At 42.7% G+C, this 15,126-nt stretch overlaps 8 protein-coding genes across 8 annotated transcripts; 4 read left to right on the top strand and 4 right to left on the bottom strand.

Annotated features, from left to right (window-relative positions):
• Positions 1–414: 414 nt before the first annotated feature.
• Positions 415–1,392, top strand: PUMCH_004883 (uncharacterized protein; the record flags this gene model as incomplete). The annotated part of the gene is made up of 1 exon (XM_063023802.1): positions 415–1,392. The coding sequence occupies one exon, from the start codon at positions 415–417 to the stop codon at positions 1,390–1,392; it is 978 nt and encodes a 325-aa protein (XP_062879872.1).
• Positions 1,378–2,250, bottom strand: PUMCH_004882 (uncharacterized protein; the record flags this gene model as incomplete). Its single annotated transcript, XM_063023801.1, has 1 exon — positions 1,378–2,250. One exon carries the CDS (start codon positions 2,248–2,250, stop codon positions 1,378–1,380), a length of 873 nt encoding a protein of 290 aa, XP_062879871.1.
• Positions 2,251–3,771: 1,521 nt separating this feature from the next.
• On the bottom strand, positions 3,772–4,860 carry PUMCH_004881 (uncharacterized protein; the record flags this gene model as incomplete). The annotated part of the gene is made up of 1 exon (XM_063023800.1): positions 3,772–4,860. One exon carries the CDS (start codon positions 4,858–4,860, stop codon positions 3,772–3,774), a length of 1,089 nt encoding a protein of 362 aa, XP_062879870.1.
• Positions 4,861–6,724: 1,864 nt separating this feature from the next.
• Positions 6,725–7,999, bottom strand: PUMCH_004880 (uncharacterized protein; the record flags this gene model as incomplete). Its single annotated transcript, XM_063023799.1, has 1 exon — positions 6,725–7,999. One exon carries the CDS (start codon positions 7,997–7,999, stop codon positions 6,725–6,727), a length of 1,275 nt encoding a protein of 424 aa, XP_062879869.1.
• A 504-nt stretch (positions 8,000–8,503) lies between these two features.
• Positions 8,504–9,307, top strand: PUMCH_004879 (uncharacterized protein; the record flags this gene model as incomplete). Its single annotated transcript, XM_063023798.1, has 1 exon — positions 8,504–9,307. One exon carries the CDS (start codon positions 8,504–8,506, stop codon positions 9,305–9,307), a length of 804 nt encoding a protein of 267 aa, XP_062879868.1.
• A 254-nt stretch (positions 9,308–9,561) lies between these two features.
• PUMCH_004878 (uncharacterized protein) lies at positions 9,562–11,901 on the top strand (the record flags this gene model as incomplete). The annotated part of the gene is made up of 1 exon (XM_063023797.1): positions 9,562–11,901. One exon carries the CDS (start codon positions 9,562–9,564, stop codon positions 11,899–11,901), a length of 2,340 nt encoding a protein of 779 aa, XP_062879867.1.
• Positions 11,902–12,132: 231 nt separating this feature from the next.
• On the top strand, positions 12,133–13,707 carry PUMCH_004877 (uncharacterized protein; the record flags this gene model as incomplete). Its single annotated transcript, XM_063023796.1, has 1 exon — positions 12,133–13,707. One exon carries the CDS (start codon positions 12,133–12,135, stop codon positions 13,705–13,707), a length of 1,575 nt encoding a protein of 524 aa, XP_062879866.1.
• A 27-nt stretch (positions 13,708–13,734) lies between these two features.
• On the bottom strand, positions 13,735–14,496 carry PUMCH_004876 (uncharacterized protein; the record flags this gene model as incomplete). Its single annotated transcript, XM_063023795.1, has 1 exon — positions 13,735–14,496. One exon carries the CDS (start codon positions 14,494–14,496, stop codon positions 13,735–13,737), a length of 762 nt encoding a protein of 253 aa, XP_062879865.1.
• Positions 14,497–15,126: the final 630 nt, after the last annotated feature.

The raw sequence follows: 15,126 nt of genomic DNA, 5'->3' as shown, positions 1-15,126 counted from the left end.
CAGAGCACACTGGTCCAAATACATAATGCTGACATGAATGCCTAAAAAAATCGGCACTCTACTTTTTTAACAATAAATGAAGATTTTTGGCTTATTTGTATGTGCTGCTCTGGTTTTCGTCGCATCTGCAGCCAATACTACTGGTATGTGTCTACAATATCCACATTGAGTCAAAACGGCGCAATGAAATTGAATAATTTGTACTAACAACTAGGCATTTCTGGTCCATGCATACAGAACGAGTTCCGTGTGCTGAGTAGAGCTGATCTTGAGCTCATTTCTGGATGCCACGAAATTGAAGGAGATATTATTGTTGAGAACTACCCTGACACGTTAATCAGCTTGAACAATTTAGAGAGAGTCAAGGGCAGTATCATTGTCCATCGCTCAACATCACTTATTCGCTTCGAGGCAATGCTGCTTGAGTACATCAGTGAGACATTTCAGATGGATAGGTTGCAATCTTTAGCCATGATCAACACTCCGAGTCTCCACACTGTTAAGAGTTTTGACTTGAGAGTCTTGCCGATTTTAACACACATGACTATTGACAACCTTGAGAACGTGGAGAGCTTGAGAATTGCGGACACCTCGTTAGTAAGTTTTACTGAGGTGAATACCTCAAACATGACCAGTTTTGACATCAATAACAATCGTTACATGGAAACAGTAAGTGCAGATGTTGAGTTGGTTACCAGTCACTTCCATATCGCAGGTAATGGAAGAAATATTAGAGTTGATGTCAAAAATTTGAAGACAGCAAATAATGTGACGGTTTCCAATGTTGAAAGCCTCAACCTAGACAGCTTGGAAGAGGTACAAGGGTCGGTGAGTATTTTGGAAAACAATTTCTCAGTTTTGTCACTTCCACAACTTCAGAAAGTAGGCGGATCAATGCGTTTGGCAGATAACCGTGCCTTGGCTAGGGTGCAGATTGGCGCTCTCAAAGATATTGATGGCGGACTTCTGATTGTGAACAACACTCTCTTGAATGACATCAGTTTTCTACCAAAGCTTACAGTCATTGGGGGTGGGCTTGACGTCGAGGGCAATATTGTCACTACTCTGTGGCCTAGCTTGAAGTTTATCAAGGGGGCAGCCAAAATCACCACAACAAATGTAGACTTTGATTGCAATCAATGGTTGCACAGCGAAGTCAGCGAAGCCATGAGAGGTGGCGACATTCAATGTCGGGCGACAGGAAAGCCCGTTGTCACCAGGGGAGCTAGTGGCAAGAATTCGAGTACCTCGAGAGATGAAAGCGATGAAGCAACATCAGCAGCGTCTAGAACTAGCTTCACTCGTAGCACGTTAATTGGAAGCTTGACCGTGGTGCTCCTCGCTTTAACAGGAAATATTAGTTTGTTTTATCCGAGATCACTCGGTGTATAGTTTGTTTTTCAAAATATAGTTGTCGACTTCAGCCAAAATACTATCCTTTTCTGAGTTTCTTCCCTCAGCATAGTCCCTTCTAATCTGCGAAGAACTCACCAGACTAATTTTCAGGCCAGGAACGTTTAAGATATGAATACTCAGAGCCCATGATTTGGGAATGTGGGCAAAGTGACCACGACCAAGATCATCGACAAACTGAAGCTGTTGTACACTAGAGTCGGGATCATCGGCTCTAGTCAAGCAAAATATGTCCGAAGTGTTCATAAACTCGCAAAGAGAGTCCAGAAGACGGTCGGGCAAGTAATATTTCTGATCCAAAATACGCACGAGCGTATCGTAACCTACGGCAAACGTGAGTTTTGCCGGATGTGGAAGCTGCTCAAGGATAGCCACCAGTTTATCTACAAATTTAGCGTGGCTCGTGATGCCAATGCTCACGTCACCTTTGGTCACTTGGTGCCATTTCTGGGCCATCAAATACATCATTTCTAGTCTGTGCTCAAACGGAGCAGGCGTCAGGTTAGCTTTATCGGCGTTCTTTACTGAGAGAAGTAGAAGTAATGCCGAAGCACTGTTTTTGTCACCTACAACATTTTTTGAAGGTTCAATTGGAACATCCAGATCAATTGCGTCTACTTGTGCAATTTGAGGATCTGAATTCGTGGAGTAGTTGAACTTTAAGGCTTTTTCGGCCAAACTCCAATGACCCAAATGAGGTGGGTTGAAGGAAGAGTCCAAAACTACGAGACGAGAGGTTTTTTCTGTGACTATGCGCGAGGCAGAGAGGCTGGAGTATACTACGGCGAAGGATTTTTCGGAGCTGAGAAACTCCTTTAGTTTCTGAGAGAAGTTCATGGTGTGAGTGGGGCCACTATAATGTACTGAGGTGCTGACGGTACTTAAGGAATATGAGGTTCGAGTTGATTTTTTTGAAAGTAATTATCAATGACTAGAATTCGGGTAGATATTACGCGAGAAGACTTGTTTCGATAATACGCAATTTTATTCTTCTCTCTGTCTATTGCTTGGCTGAAGTACTCACCAAGTTCTTGAATGACCATCTATTCAGGGTGTTTACGATAAGATTTCAAAGACTAAGAAACAAATATAGTTTAATAAATTGAAGAATGGTTCATTTCTCGTTGCATATATTCTTACCTTGGTGCTCATGCTTCTCCTGGGTGTCTTATCGATACGTCTCTGTCCTGCGAAACGAAGCCGCTCAAAAGGCATTCTCTTCACGACTTTAGGCGCTAAGGTCACTAAGATCTCTCCAAAAAGAAGATATTCAACCAATTGAAATGCATTTTTAATTATGAATTTCTACTTACACCACCTCTACAAGCCGTGGCCATACAAGCACTAACAGTGGATTCTCCGAAACTCACAGAATTATATTTAATATAAATTAAACACACTAATGTTTACTTTTCTAAGCTCAATTTCTATTCAGGTGGAATGCAACTCGCAGATCTCACAGAATGCAATTTATACTTCAAGGGACACAGTCCCTGAACGGCAACACACAGACATAAGAGACCACTAACATGCCAGGATCTCTACAATTCATCCTTGATATCAGCAGGCTCGGTCTTTTCTTCTGCCTCGGTCCCAGCCTTGACGCCTTGAATACCTACCAATTCCACATCGAAGTCTAAAGGTTAGTAAAGTTATAAAAAGTTTGAACAGATTAAACATACGAAGAACAGCATTAGCTGGGATTGGGCCAATACCACGGGCACCATATCCATATTCTGGAGGAATGACCAAGGTTCTCTTCTCTCCAATACACATGTCCAGGATACCAATCTCCCAGCCTCTGATGACCTGGCCTGCTCCAAGCTTGAAGTCAATTGGAACACCACGAGAAAAGGAGGAATCAAATTCATATCCGTTGTCTAAAGCGCCTCTGTAGTGGACGGAAACGGAGTCACCATCCTGGGATTTACGGACACAGTCCACTTTCTTAGTGACTTCTAAGTTGAATTAGTATTTATAACTTTGCATACGGAGTTAAGATAGACATACCAATATCAACGTCTGCGAAAACAGAGGCAGCGAGTGCCAAAAGGGCAATTGGACGGAACAACATGTTACGAGTATATAGAGATACGTGTAGATAAACAACTGTCCCGATAGACAGATGCAACACGTGATCGATATCGAAGATAAACGCAAACACTACATGAAAATACTTAAGATATTTCTCTTTCCTATTATACAAGTTATACCCGAAACAAAGAAGCCTCTTTGTTCTTAAAACACATTTCAACCCATATAATACCCCAAAATCAACTAATAAAACAATGGAAAAAATAAGAACTTCGTCACTTTGGACGCCATGCAAGAACACATCTCCTGTGAAAGGACATTTCCTCAATTGGAGAAGTGTCTTCCATGCTCCAACTCATCAATCATGGACTCCATGACTACATCGTCGTCGTCGTCTTCAACAAGCTCGATGGTAGCATACTTGATCATGTCCCATCTCTTCCAGAAGTCGAAAGCATCGTTGTAGTCATCAGAGTCAACCAAGTCTTGCAAGAAGTACTTGGCCTTAATCAATCTTTCCTTCAAGGCTTGTAATCTACAAGACGAAGGGTCTTGGCCTGTGCGAGACATGTCTGCACTTGGGCTCATGCCACCCATGATGGATGGCTTTCTAAACATGGCGCGCTGTTGCTGCAGCTGATGTTTTACAGCTGGAACAGCGGCCACTTTTTCGTATTCGCTCTCGTAGTCAGTCAAGTCGGTACTGTTTCCACAGTAGTCCTCGTCGTCTGTAACCACAGAGGCAGGTGTGTTGTAACCATACGTTTCGTCCTCAACATACGAAGCAGCATTGCAGTAGCTAGCCCATGCTTCATCAATTGCACCAATGAGATAGTCGAAACATCTGGAGCGGGCTTGCTTATCACAAACTGGCATGGATCTTTTGAGACTGCCAGTTGATGAACAACTGTCAGAGATCTGTAAGAAACTACCAGAGTGTGAATTGCGAAGTGTGGCATCGTGGCCATACGCACGAAGGTTAGAAGAAGAGGAAGGCGAGCACATACTGAACTTGCAATCCAAGTCTTCGTCTTCTGGTCTGACAACAGAGGAGCCACGCGAGATGACAGGCCTCAACGAGTTATCGCCAGCATCTTCATCGTCACTGTACTGAGACAACGCCTTAGACATTCTGTTGTCCAAACAGAAAGAGACACGACTAGAAGCTCTTCTCTTGGCTCTGATTTGTTCAGCAATATAACAGGACTGTTGATCGTCAGAATCGATGTCTGATTCAGAAGACGATGGAAGATTAAAGCATCCCGTAAATCTTCCTGAATCAGCAGACAGAATATTCATTTTCGACAAACAAGCACGTTTGGTTGCAGGAGCGACCAGATTAGGACCAGGTGCCAACAGTGGATATCCATAAGCTCTTTTGGAGCCTGTGAAGGACAGAGAACACAATGCCATATTAAACTACAGATACTATGGGAGGTAGGGGTGTTGAGACAGGTGCAGGAAAGTATAAGCTATAGAGGATGGTAATACCTGTATGGCTTATGGGTGAGGGGAGGTGGTGAGGTGAGTCAGAAGATCACGTGCACCGAAAAACGCAGAAAAAACAAAAACAACCAGCCAATCAAGGGGTCGGGAGTGCACTTATCTGCAGGAAAGTGGCAAAAAAAATAGAGAAAAGGACCAAAAAGGACAGCGCAGCAGAAAAGAACGAGTAATTCCTGTTGAAAATCTGAGCCTCAAGAAACCTTGACACAATTTATAATTCCTGATTGCCGAAGCAGACCGTCCAAACGTTGCTTTCAGGGAAAACTGGTTTGGTGACAAAAAAAAAGTGTCGGTGCGGACCACGTGTAGGAACTAAACTCAGGTGAGAAGAAAAAAGGTGGGAAGAAAAAGAAGTGGCCGGGGGTGCGCGGTATTTCAAGGGCGAGGATAGAGGAGTACGGAGTGCATGAGGACACAGGCGAGGTGCATACAGAATGTAGTACTACTGCAGATGCGTGCGCGGCTCCTGAGTTCTATTGGACACTTGGCATTTTTAGAGGCGGGTAACCCGCAAACATGAGTGTGACTGACCTGTATTTGGTCCTGGAATCTGCTTGTATGCCAGCTGTCCGAGGGCTCCTGGTACAGAGGATGGATAAGTATGGAATCCGGATGTGAACGCCTGCAGATGGTCTCAACCGACTTCCAAACTTGCATTTATCCTGTAAACAAAGTGGTAATTTCTGTATGGATTTGGTTGTGTAGCCATGTCCAAGTGGATTCGGTGCCAAAAGTCTAAATTAGGATGGCTGCAAAAAATAGGGGGTATTCCAATGTATTAGTTCATTGTGTTTGATATGGTAGTTGATATTGCAAGAGTGGTTGTGGGGTGTCAAGCAGAAATCTTTCCTCCAATGGACTTGGAAAAATTGGATTGTTAATCTTTCCTGATGAATTGTTTCGTGTCTTCACTTGTTTTGTCTTGTGCTAGTGGTTTTGTTTCGAAAATGAGGTGATTTATGGAGCACCGCGGTAGGGAGCCAAGTAAGAGAATGAACAATTTGACAAGGCTAAGTTAGTTTATTTCGGTCAGTCTCGCTGATTTCTTCAAGTTTGGTCTTTTTCTGCAAAAAAGGCTCTGCTTGTTCCATGTTCCAACTCTTACCTTAGGAATGCACTTTCAAAGAACTAAGGACTTGAATTTCGTTGGCCCCCAATCATGTCGATTATGATATCACGTCCTTGACAAGCATTGTTATTGAATCATTCACTCGCGTGTGCTAGGGTGTGTACTCAATTATTAAATTGTATGTCCGAGGATGTGTCTCTAGTGTTTCACTTTAATGCCGAGGAATATAGCTGTGGGCTCGAACTTTGATTAAAAAATGAATGTTTCTAAAGATAAAGTTCATGATTAATATATGTGTTTGGCTCTCGTATGCTTCCCGAAAATTTCAATTCTGACATCTTTAGTATGTAAATCTTGAAGTGACTCTCATGTAAGTATGGATGTAGAAGCAAGATCAGTCATCTGTATCTACTATCAGAAAACCGAAGTCTTTGTTGTGCCTTGAGATATTCAATCTGTTGAATTCCTTCTTGTCGCTTCTTGAGAGTTCTATTGCTACTCAACTTATGCCAACCTTGAGACAGAATCGCTTCACACTTAATCTCAGATCCTCTTCTGTTCAGAACCTTTTGAATCTGATTTTCGTTCTACTATGTCACAAACAAAACTCAAATACAAGTACTCTCGCCGTCAAAGGATTTATTTGTCAGTCAAATTATATGCAAAGGTTTGTATGAATCGAATAATTGTCTTTATGGACTACTAGGACATTTCAGATGCAAACTTCTGTGCTGCGTCTAGTATATAGCCGAGTGTACCTGGCTCCTGGTTATCATCTTCTGATTGGATTCTGGAACTTTGCTGCCGTTCGATGTACAATGGAGATCTGACGCTATGATCGGGACCAGCCACAAGCTTCAGCATCGATCGTGCCCATTCTTTCGAATCTTCTATCGAATCAGCACTATTCTTAGAAGTATACTTGTTGGAATAACCATCAACTTTTCCCAACTCAGGGCTATCAGGCACACTCACTTGTACTTTTCTCTCCACTTTCTCGAGAATGCTTATAATGAGCGATAACAACAGATCAAAATTGGAGCTGTTAAAAAGAATAATTTCATCATTCCTGAATTTGGTAGCTGCTTGCTTCATTATTGGGATTGAATGTCTGAGTCCAGCAAAGGAAAGTCTTAAGGAAAGTATGAATAGTGCTTCCATTTTATCAACATATGTGGCGTCTGGACCCATGAGTCGCTCCGTAGAAAGCGGCTGCAGAGACTTCTGCGAACCAAACTCGAGCTCGAGCTCCTTATAGATTGCTTCACGCTCCAGCTCCAGGAACTGTTCTATGAGCCTCCTCGTGTGTTCGTGTGCCATGTGAGCCTCATACTCTTCAATGAAAGCCTGTGGAGAGCTCTTCGCTTTCATTTGGGGGAAGTAGGCCGCAGCAGTGGCTGAGACTTTGTTTACTATTTGATTGGCGCGGAGAGTTGCCTCGGGAATGTTCTTTGACACTAGAAGATCAAACGCTAATCTGCGCCAGCCGGATCCTTCTTCGAATTGTTGCTGCTGCGTCATGACTTCTTTCAAATTGCGATGGATGAGGCTGTTGAATTTCTCGTTCTGTTCACTCAAATATTCGTCTACGAGTGGATTGGTCAGCAAGTCCATTTCAGAGTCAAGAAGCGTATTATCACCCGCCAGTACCAGAGACGAACTCTCCGACGGAGACAGAGCTATCTGATGAGAAGCAAGTAATTCCGGCTGAGAGTCGGAAGAGTTCTGTGCCATGTTTTTACGACGACTAGCAATACGCAGATGGAGTATTTCTTGTGGAGACTTTTCTCTTTGGGGTTGGGAATAGACCGAGGTTGACTGGCCATTTTCGGAAACCAATTCTTCTTGTGGATCATGAATCTCTGAGATGGACATTTCGTGCACCACTCTGCCTTGTACAAAAGGGAGATTTCTCGGTAGTCTGTCAGATCCTGGTATAGATCTGACTATTGTTGCGATAGAATCACGGACAGTCATTTCCAAGATAGATGTGATATTTGTGATGTTAGTGGTTGCTGTAGTGGTTGAAGTATTGTTATTAGTAGCAGTAGTTGTTGTTTTTGTAGTAGTTGTTATAGTAGTGGTAGTTGTAGTAGCAGCAGTAGTTGTTGTTGTAGTATCGTAGCATTGGCACTAGTTAATATTAGTCAATGAATGCCTGTGATGATGATCTGGTCCATCTGCAGTATCACAGCCCAAAACCACACACTTCCAACGTTATCTGCACCTTCTCCCATAGTTGCACCTGCCTGATTGAGCAAAGTGCATGCATGGATGTGTTCCTCTGCAGGTCCAAGTCAACAGCAAATTCGCAGCAAATATCCAAGACGAGTCATCATTGCTACTATGGAAGATCAACCGTGTACTTGTACTACATAGACGTATCATATATATACATATATAGCTTCATTACTTAGAACTACACTTAATTAATACTTCATACCTAAAGACACTCAATTGCACCCAATTGCTTCATATACCATGTCAAAGTTCATTGTCAAGTGGGTCGCTAACCGCTTCCTCAAGGATAACCAGCTCAACAGATTCGGAGTGGAGGATCCCTATTACGAGAACGTCGTCGTTGGACAAACTAAAGATGGCCAGCCAAAATACAAAAAAATTGTCCGTAGAGTTCCCGACAACATCAGTCACAATGACAAGGTCATCTTGGCCAAAGTCAAGCAGCAGGCCTACCGGTACGACTTATGGTTCTCTGCCCTAGGGATGCGCTTTGGCCTTTCCAGTTTGGTAGGCTTGGTTCCAATTGTTGGTAGCATTGTTACAACGTACTGGTCGCTTCTGCTCTTCATGAATGCACGTAGTTTGGACGATGGACTTCCCTTGGATATCCAGCTCTTGTTCTTGTTCAATATCTTGGTGGATTTCCTTCTCTCGCTCATACCAATCATTGGCGATATCATCGAGGTGGGATACAAGGCAAACCTGAGAAACTTCTTACTTTTGGAGAAGCACTTGGTTCGTGTGGGCCAGAAGAACGCAGGCATCATCTCTGCAGACGAAGTCAGACCTGGCTTCATCAACGACAAAGTTCAGCCTTTCGTGGATGAGACTTTGGTCCCCAATACCGTCAAAGCCGGCGAGCAAATTAAAAAGCTTGTCAGCAACAAGTTGCGTGCTGGCGCCTCTACCACCACATCCAGTGAAACCGCCAATCCAACAATCGAGCCATCTCTGGCCGTCGCCACAGGAACAATAGACACGTTTGCGGACGACGATAACCGGAGCATCCGAAGCCTCACAGAGGTGCGCGAAAAGGCCGATTGATGATGTTCACTGGTTTTTCGTCGTCATACATGACATATATAGCATAGCCTCAATACTCTTCATAGTCCGCCGCAGATGCGCCCAGAATAAATTTCAAACATTGAATAATTTTTCACAAAGATCATATACGATTTCTTTTCATCGAATTTCTGTCGTTATTTATTCTTCACTTGCAGCTACCTCCCTGCAGAGAGTCTTTCTAAAATCAACAGATACACGTCAAATATTTAACGGCAGCACCGAATTTCACGATCATGGCGCCTCAAGAAGAAAGCGCAGTTCCTCTTCTACGTGAGAATTCGTTAGCGGAGCAAATTGAGTCGCGGGCGGAAACGCTAACGGACGAAGCTCCCTTCAAGATAGAGTCAGGTGAAAACACAGAAACCGAACCCACGCAAGCTTTGCAAGCCGAAGAGCAAGTAATTGAGCAAGATGTTCAGGAGCCTGAAGCGGAGCAATTGGTAGACATGAAGGACTCGCCAGCTGAGGAGACATTGCACTCAGAATCGAATGACCCCAGTAAAACCGAGGCACAAGAGCCTCAGCCTGAATCCGACTGGCTGATCTTCGTGGCTGCATGTCAATCTGGAGACCTTCCCAAAGTGAAAGAACTCATTTCTTCTGGTGCTGTTCTGGCTCAAGACTCGTGTGACGAAGGCATCACTGGTCTCCATTGGGCAGCCATCAATAATCGACTCTCTGTTGTCAAGTATCTAGTGGAGAATGAATTCTCACGAGCGGATGTTAATCGTTTGGGAGGAAAACTTGCCGCCTCTCCCCTACATTGGGCTTGCAGAGGTGGCTTGGTCTATGTTGTTGACTACTTGCTCACGAACACGAACGCAGACCCCACCCTCAAAGACTCTCAAAACTACAATGCGCTCCATTTGGCAGTTCTCAGCTCCAACATTACTTTGATTGCCTACATCATTTTGAGATGTGTTGTGGGTGACAAGACCATATACATCGATGAGCCGGACCTGATCAAGTGCACACCTTTGCATTGGGCTTCATACCAGGGCGACATTTTGTCAGTCAATTTGCTTTTGAAATATGGAGCTGATGTTGCCAAGGTTGACAAGAATTTAATGATGCCTCTTCACTGGGCTTTCATTAGGGGAAACAAATACGTTTTGTCGGCTTTGGAAGAAGCTGGGTCTGATATTTTCGCCAAGAATGACACTGGAAAGGACTCCTTTGCTGTTTCGAAGGATATGAACTGTGAGGAACTATGGCTTCAAATCCTACAAGAGGCAGACCGTAATCCTAAAAGAAATTGGGAGAAAAATAGCCACCTCCTACCAGTCAAGACTTGGAAATACATCACTTTCTTCACCCCATACGTGGTCCTCCCTGTTGTGTTTTGGATATGCTCTTTCAAGCAGGGTCTTATCATTCCCAAGTTGTTTCTGTCAATTTTGATTGTTGCAGCCTCGGTCTATTTCCTTCAGAAAGTTGCATTTCCGATCTATATGCCGAAGGATGCTTCTGCCTTCCAGTCTCCTGTTATGTCTGGTATTTTCTCAGGAACTGCTTTTTGGTGTTTTGTCACCTTTTTCTTTGCAATTCTACCCAAAGTCATATTCAAAAGATTTTTCACCACATTACTCCTCATCCTGAGTATTGTTGTTTTATCTTACTGCTTCTACAAAAGTATGACAATTAATCCCGGGTATGTACCGGTTCCCACAGATTCAAGCATGATCTTCAAAGACATAAAAGAGCTTATTGCTCTCAAAAAGTTCGATACAGAACACTTTTGCATCAATACTTTCATTCGCAAACCCCTCAGATCCAAATACTCTCGTGTCAGCAAACGTCTTGTTGCTAGATTTGATCATTATTGTCCTTGGGTCTACAATGATGTTGGAGTTAGAAATCACAAAGTCTTCATAACTTTCGTGTATTCATTGTCCATAGCCATTGCTTTGTACATCATTCTTGCAAAGAAGTATTTTGACGTATTCGCTGATGCTTCTGGCTATGACAGTGACCTTGAAGATCTGTGTCTTTTGTTTTCTGACCACATGTGTTTGGGTTACACAAATAATCACTTTGTTTTCAACATAATGGCCTGGAGTTTTATTCAAAGTGTCTGGGTTATTTTCTTAGCGTTGACCCAGTCATTCCAGATCTTCAAAGGCTTGACGACTGTCGAATTCAGCAAATTGAATAAAACCATGGCCGCGCCCCTGTTCACTCACTCGACCGTTCCCAGAGATCTTCAAGAAGATGGAGCTACTCCTACTCCTTCAGCTCCCGGCCCGCATTCTCATAAGCCCAAGGATGGTGCGCTTGTCTGTATGAAATTACTAGGATTGGATCAATTTGTTATGACTATCAAGGTTGCGCTTCTCTCACTTTTCGTGAAGACTACACACAATCATCAATACTCTTCTATCGAGAGTCTAGACATACCAACTGACTTTGGATGGAAGCAAAATTGGCTCGATTTTTGGTTCATCGGGGATCTTGAATGGAGAAATTTGTTTTACCTACCAATTGACGGTGAGAACAACCTCAATGGAAAAGTTGTTGATTATTATAAACTATATGAGTATCCTTCCAAGCACTCTGGTGACGATGCAGTGTAATGGGGTATTCTTCCGAGTATGTATTGCAAATAAGACACCAAGGAGAACTAGAATCGAACCAAAATGTATAATAAACTATTTCTCAAATTTTGAGAATTGCGGGTATTTTATATTTCTCACGATTCTTAGACAGATTTATTATTGCTAGAAGCAATTTCGCCATGCATTGACCCCACATATACCATTCAAATGCACTAGCATCATCAATTCCGCCCAACAACCCCAGAATTGATGTTCAAAACCTCGGACAATGTCTTTGCAGATGTAAAGTGTCCCAATCTAGTCAAAACAGGCAATTGCTCCGTTGTAAATTGTCTTTTTAAGCATCCTGTTCTAAAGAGAAAAGCTGATGACAACGGAAACGACCAGAAACGAAAGAGATTAGACAGTTCACTGGCAGACCCTCTGCCAAAGAGAGCTAAAGAGAATTTACCAATTGAGAAAGATGTTCTGTTCATAGTCGTAAAGGCCCTTGATAATGGTTTGGTGTTACCCAAAGTGGAACGAATCGATAATACGAAGAAGATCTCGCATTACTTCTCAGTGAAGAAGCAGAGCGCGACCCCTAATAAGTCTGCTATCAATAAGGAGTTTGAGATAGCACTGAATAGCAGAAGTTTGGACGAATATAGAGAGACTGTTGATGAGTTTTTGGGCGTTCGAGGGAACAGAGTTCCTGCAACTGATCTCCGAGTTATTCAGCCAATTGTTGTCAATCCGTCACCAGCATTAATTCCTGTGCGTCGTAAATATATCGAGTTGTTCGTGGAGGCTATACGACGTCACCAACCGAACATCAAGGTTCCAATTTGGACAGCTACTGAGGAGGAGTATAAAATTGCTAGCACTAGCACCTCTACAACATACAATGTGACCATCAAAAAGAAGATATATGAATTGAATCATCCTGAAAAGGTAGCAAAGGCGAAAAACCAGGCATTTACCAAGGATCAATATCTCAAAGAGCTTCGGGATTTGTGCATAGATCGGGAGAAACTCATCAAATTCGGCTTCATTATGAGTCAGCCTGATTCTATTCCTGAACCTGAACAGGTAAGAATTTGCCACAGATGTAAACTGGAGTTCAAGTTAGACGATGCTGAGAAGGAAATAGACTGTAGATACCACTCGGGTAAAATTATCAAGTCGCAGCTGAACGAACGATTGCATTCTTGCTGTGGTGGAGTTTTGGGCTCAACAGATGCAGATCCGTGCTGCAAGTCCAACCATCACGTATTCTATTGGAATGGACCTGAGGAAATGAACCATTTCTTGCCGTTCAAGGACACAAGAAAGATATGGGGCACACGCAAAGGCAAATTGGAGGCAGTGGGAATTGATTGCGAAATGGGCTTTACTACCAAGGGTTTTGAGCTTCTTCGTATCACCGCCATCGATTTCTTTTCGGGAGAAGAGGTTATTGACGTATTGGTTCGGCCTAAAGGCAAAGTCTTGGATCTCAACACTCGTTGGTCTGGAATTGCCGAAATCAAGGACGAAGCCATGAGTTTTGAAGATTCGATCACATTGTTGGGTGAGGTAATTGATTCCAACACTATTTTGGTGGGACATGGCCTTGAAAATGACATGAACGCCATGAGACTCATTCATTCTAAGGTGGTAGATACTGCAGTTCTATATCCAAAACACAAAGCTACTCCAACTTTCCGCTTCTCTTTGAAGCAATTGGCATTCCAGTATCTTGGACGGAATATCCAGATTGGTGAGCACGATAGTGGAGAAGACTCCCTTGCTGCGATAGACATCACGAAACATTTCATAGAAAAGACATTGAGTAGTCAATAGTCAGACTTCATTCTTGAAAAAAAGAGTTTACTCAAACAATTTGTACCTAACATTCCTGGTGTTTGCCATCGACATCTTGCAAGACACTGATGTGCCCGACTTGCAAAAGAATTCTCCAGACATTGGTAGTTGTACAGTTTGAAATAACTGGTCAAAATTTGTGTCAAATTCAGGGTTGAGTTTCTTGAAGGTACACTGGTCTGGCACTGTGACTTGGAGCTGGAGATTTACCGTCAATACCTTCTCCTGATACATGACTTGCATCAACTCATAATATTCTGAGAAGCATTCGAGATCATAATTCAAATCGTCAAAGTCATTGAATTCAAAACTAAAACTTGGTAACTCCAGGATGTACAGCTCGGCCCTCATCTCGAGTTCATAAGTGAGCAAATCTGTGGTCCCATGAACATTTTCATGAAAATCTTCCTCTGGCAGTAGAATAGAAGAGAATCGAGAATTCAAGTTCAAAGCGCATTGCGAAGCAGGGTATGATTTTGTGTCGACAGCAAAGGATTTGACGTAATACCGGATGGAAGTTTTGTCCACACAATAGTCATCTGCGGTGTACTGCAAGGCCAAACTGTGAAAGTTTGTGATGTAGTTTGCCTTTGCGTGAGCATTAAGCAGATATGCCTCTGAGTATGCTTCGAATAAAATCGAGCTGACGATGCTTTTGTCGTGAGAATTGGCTGTGAGTCGGAGAATAGGCTTCTGTCCGAATGGGAGTGCAAAAGAGAGAAGGAGGAAATTCAACAAGTATAAGAATATTGGTATTGTACCGATCATTGCTTTACCTGTTTGCTTTTTTGGGGGAAGAATAATGTATTTTTCGTCGGCTCAGTTGTTGAATTGTCATGGGTTGGCTGCAAAAAACTGCACACAGGCGGTTGCATGCAAGAAAGCATAACAATTATCAAGCCCCACTCTGAAAAGATTGACTTGATAATTTAATATACAAAAATCAACTTCATTGTTCAATTCTCTTTTTTTATCATTGGAATGCGTTTTGTTCAAGATGGCACCTCTAGCCTCTACCCCAGTTATGCTAGTGATAGAATCAAGTTGAGCAGAGCTCAAATCAATGAATAGGCAGCATTTAATTGTACAACTTAATCAATGATCATGACTTCTACTCGCAAATAAATCCAATTATATTCAGAAACTTATTTTCTCAGTCAACACATGTTTGCCACAGATATCCTCATCTCATGAAAGCCAGAGTCAGTTCAAAAGCAATAAAGCAAAAAAAAAAGATGATACCAAATACTCTTAACATTTCAGATTCAAATTTCTCATCTCTTTCATAACTTTCATGTGTCGCGTCCTATCTCATCTTCAGACCCGTCTCACACGCGCACCGCGTATCGTGATCTGTGATCCACTATCACTTAGTTGATTCTTAACCACATACGCTGG

Source organism: Australozyma saopauloensis, chromosome 6, assembly GCF_035610405.1.
Source record: "Australozyma saopauloensis chromosome 6, complete sequence".
Lineage (NCBI taxonomy): Eukaryota > Fungi > Ascomycota > Pichiomycetes > Serinales > Metschnikowiaceae > Australozyma > Australozyma saopauloensis.
Note: the sequence above shows the minus strand (reverse complement) of the source record. Positions and strands in the feature narration are given on the sequence as shown.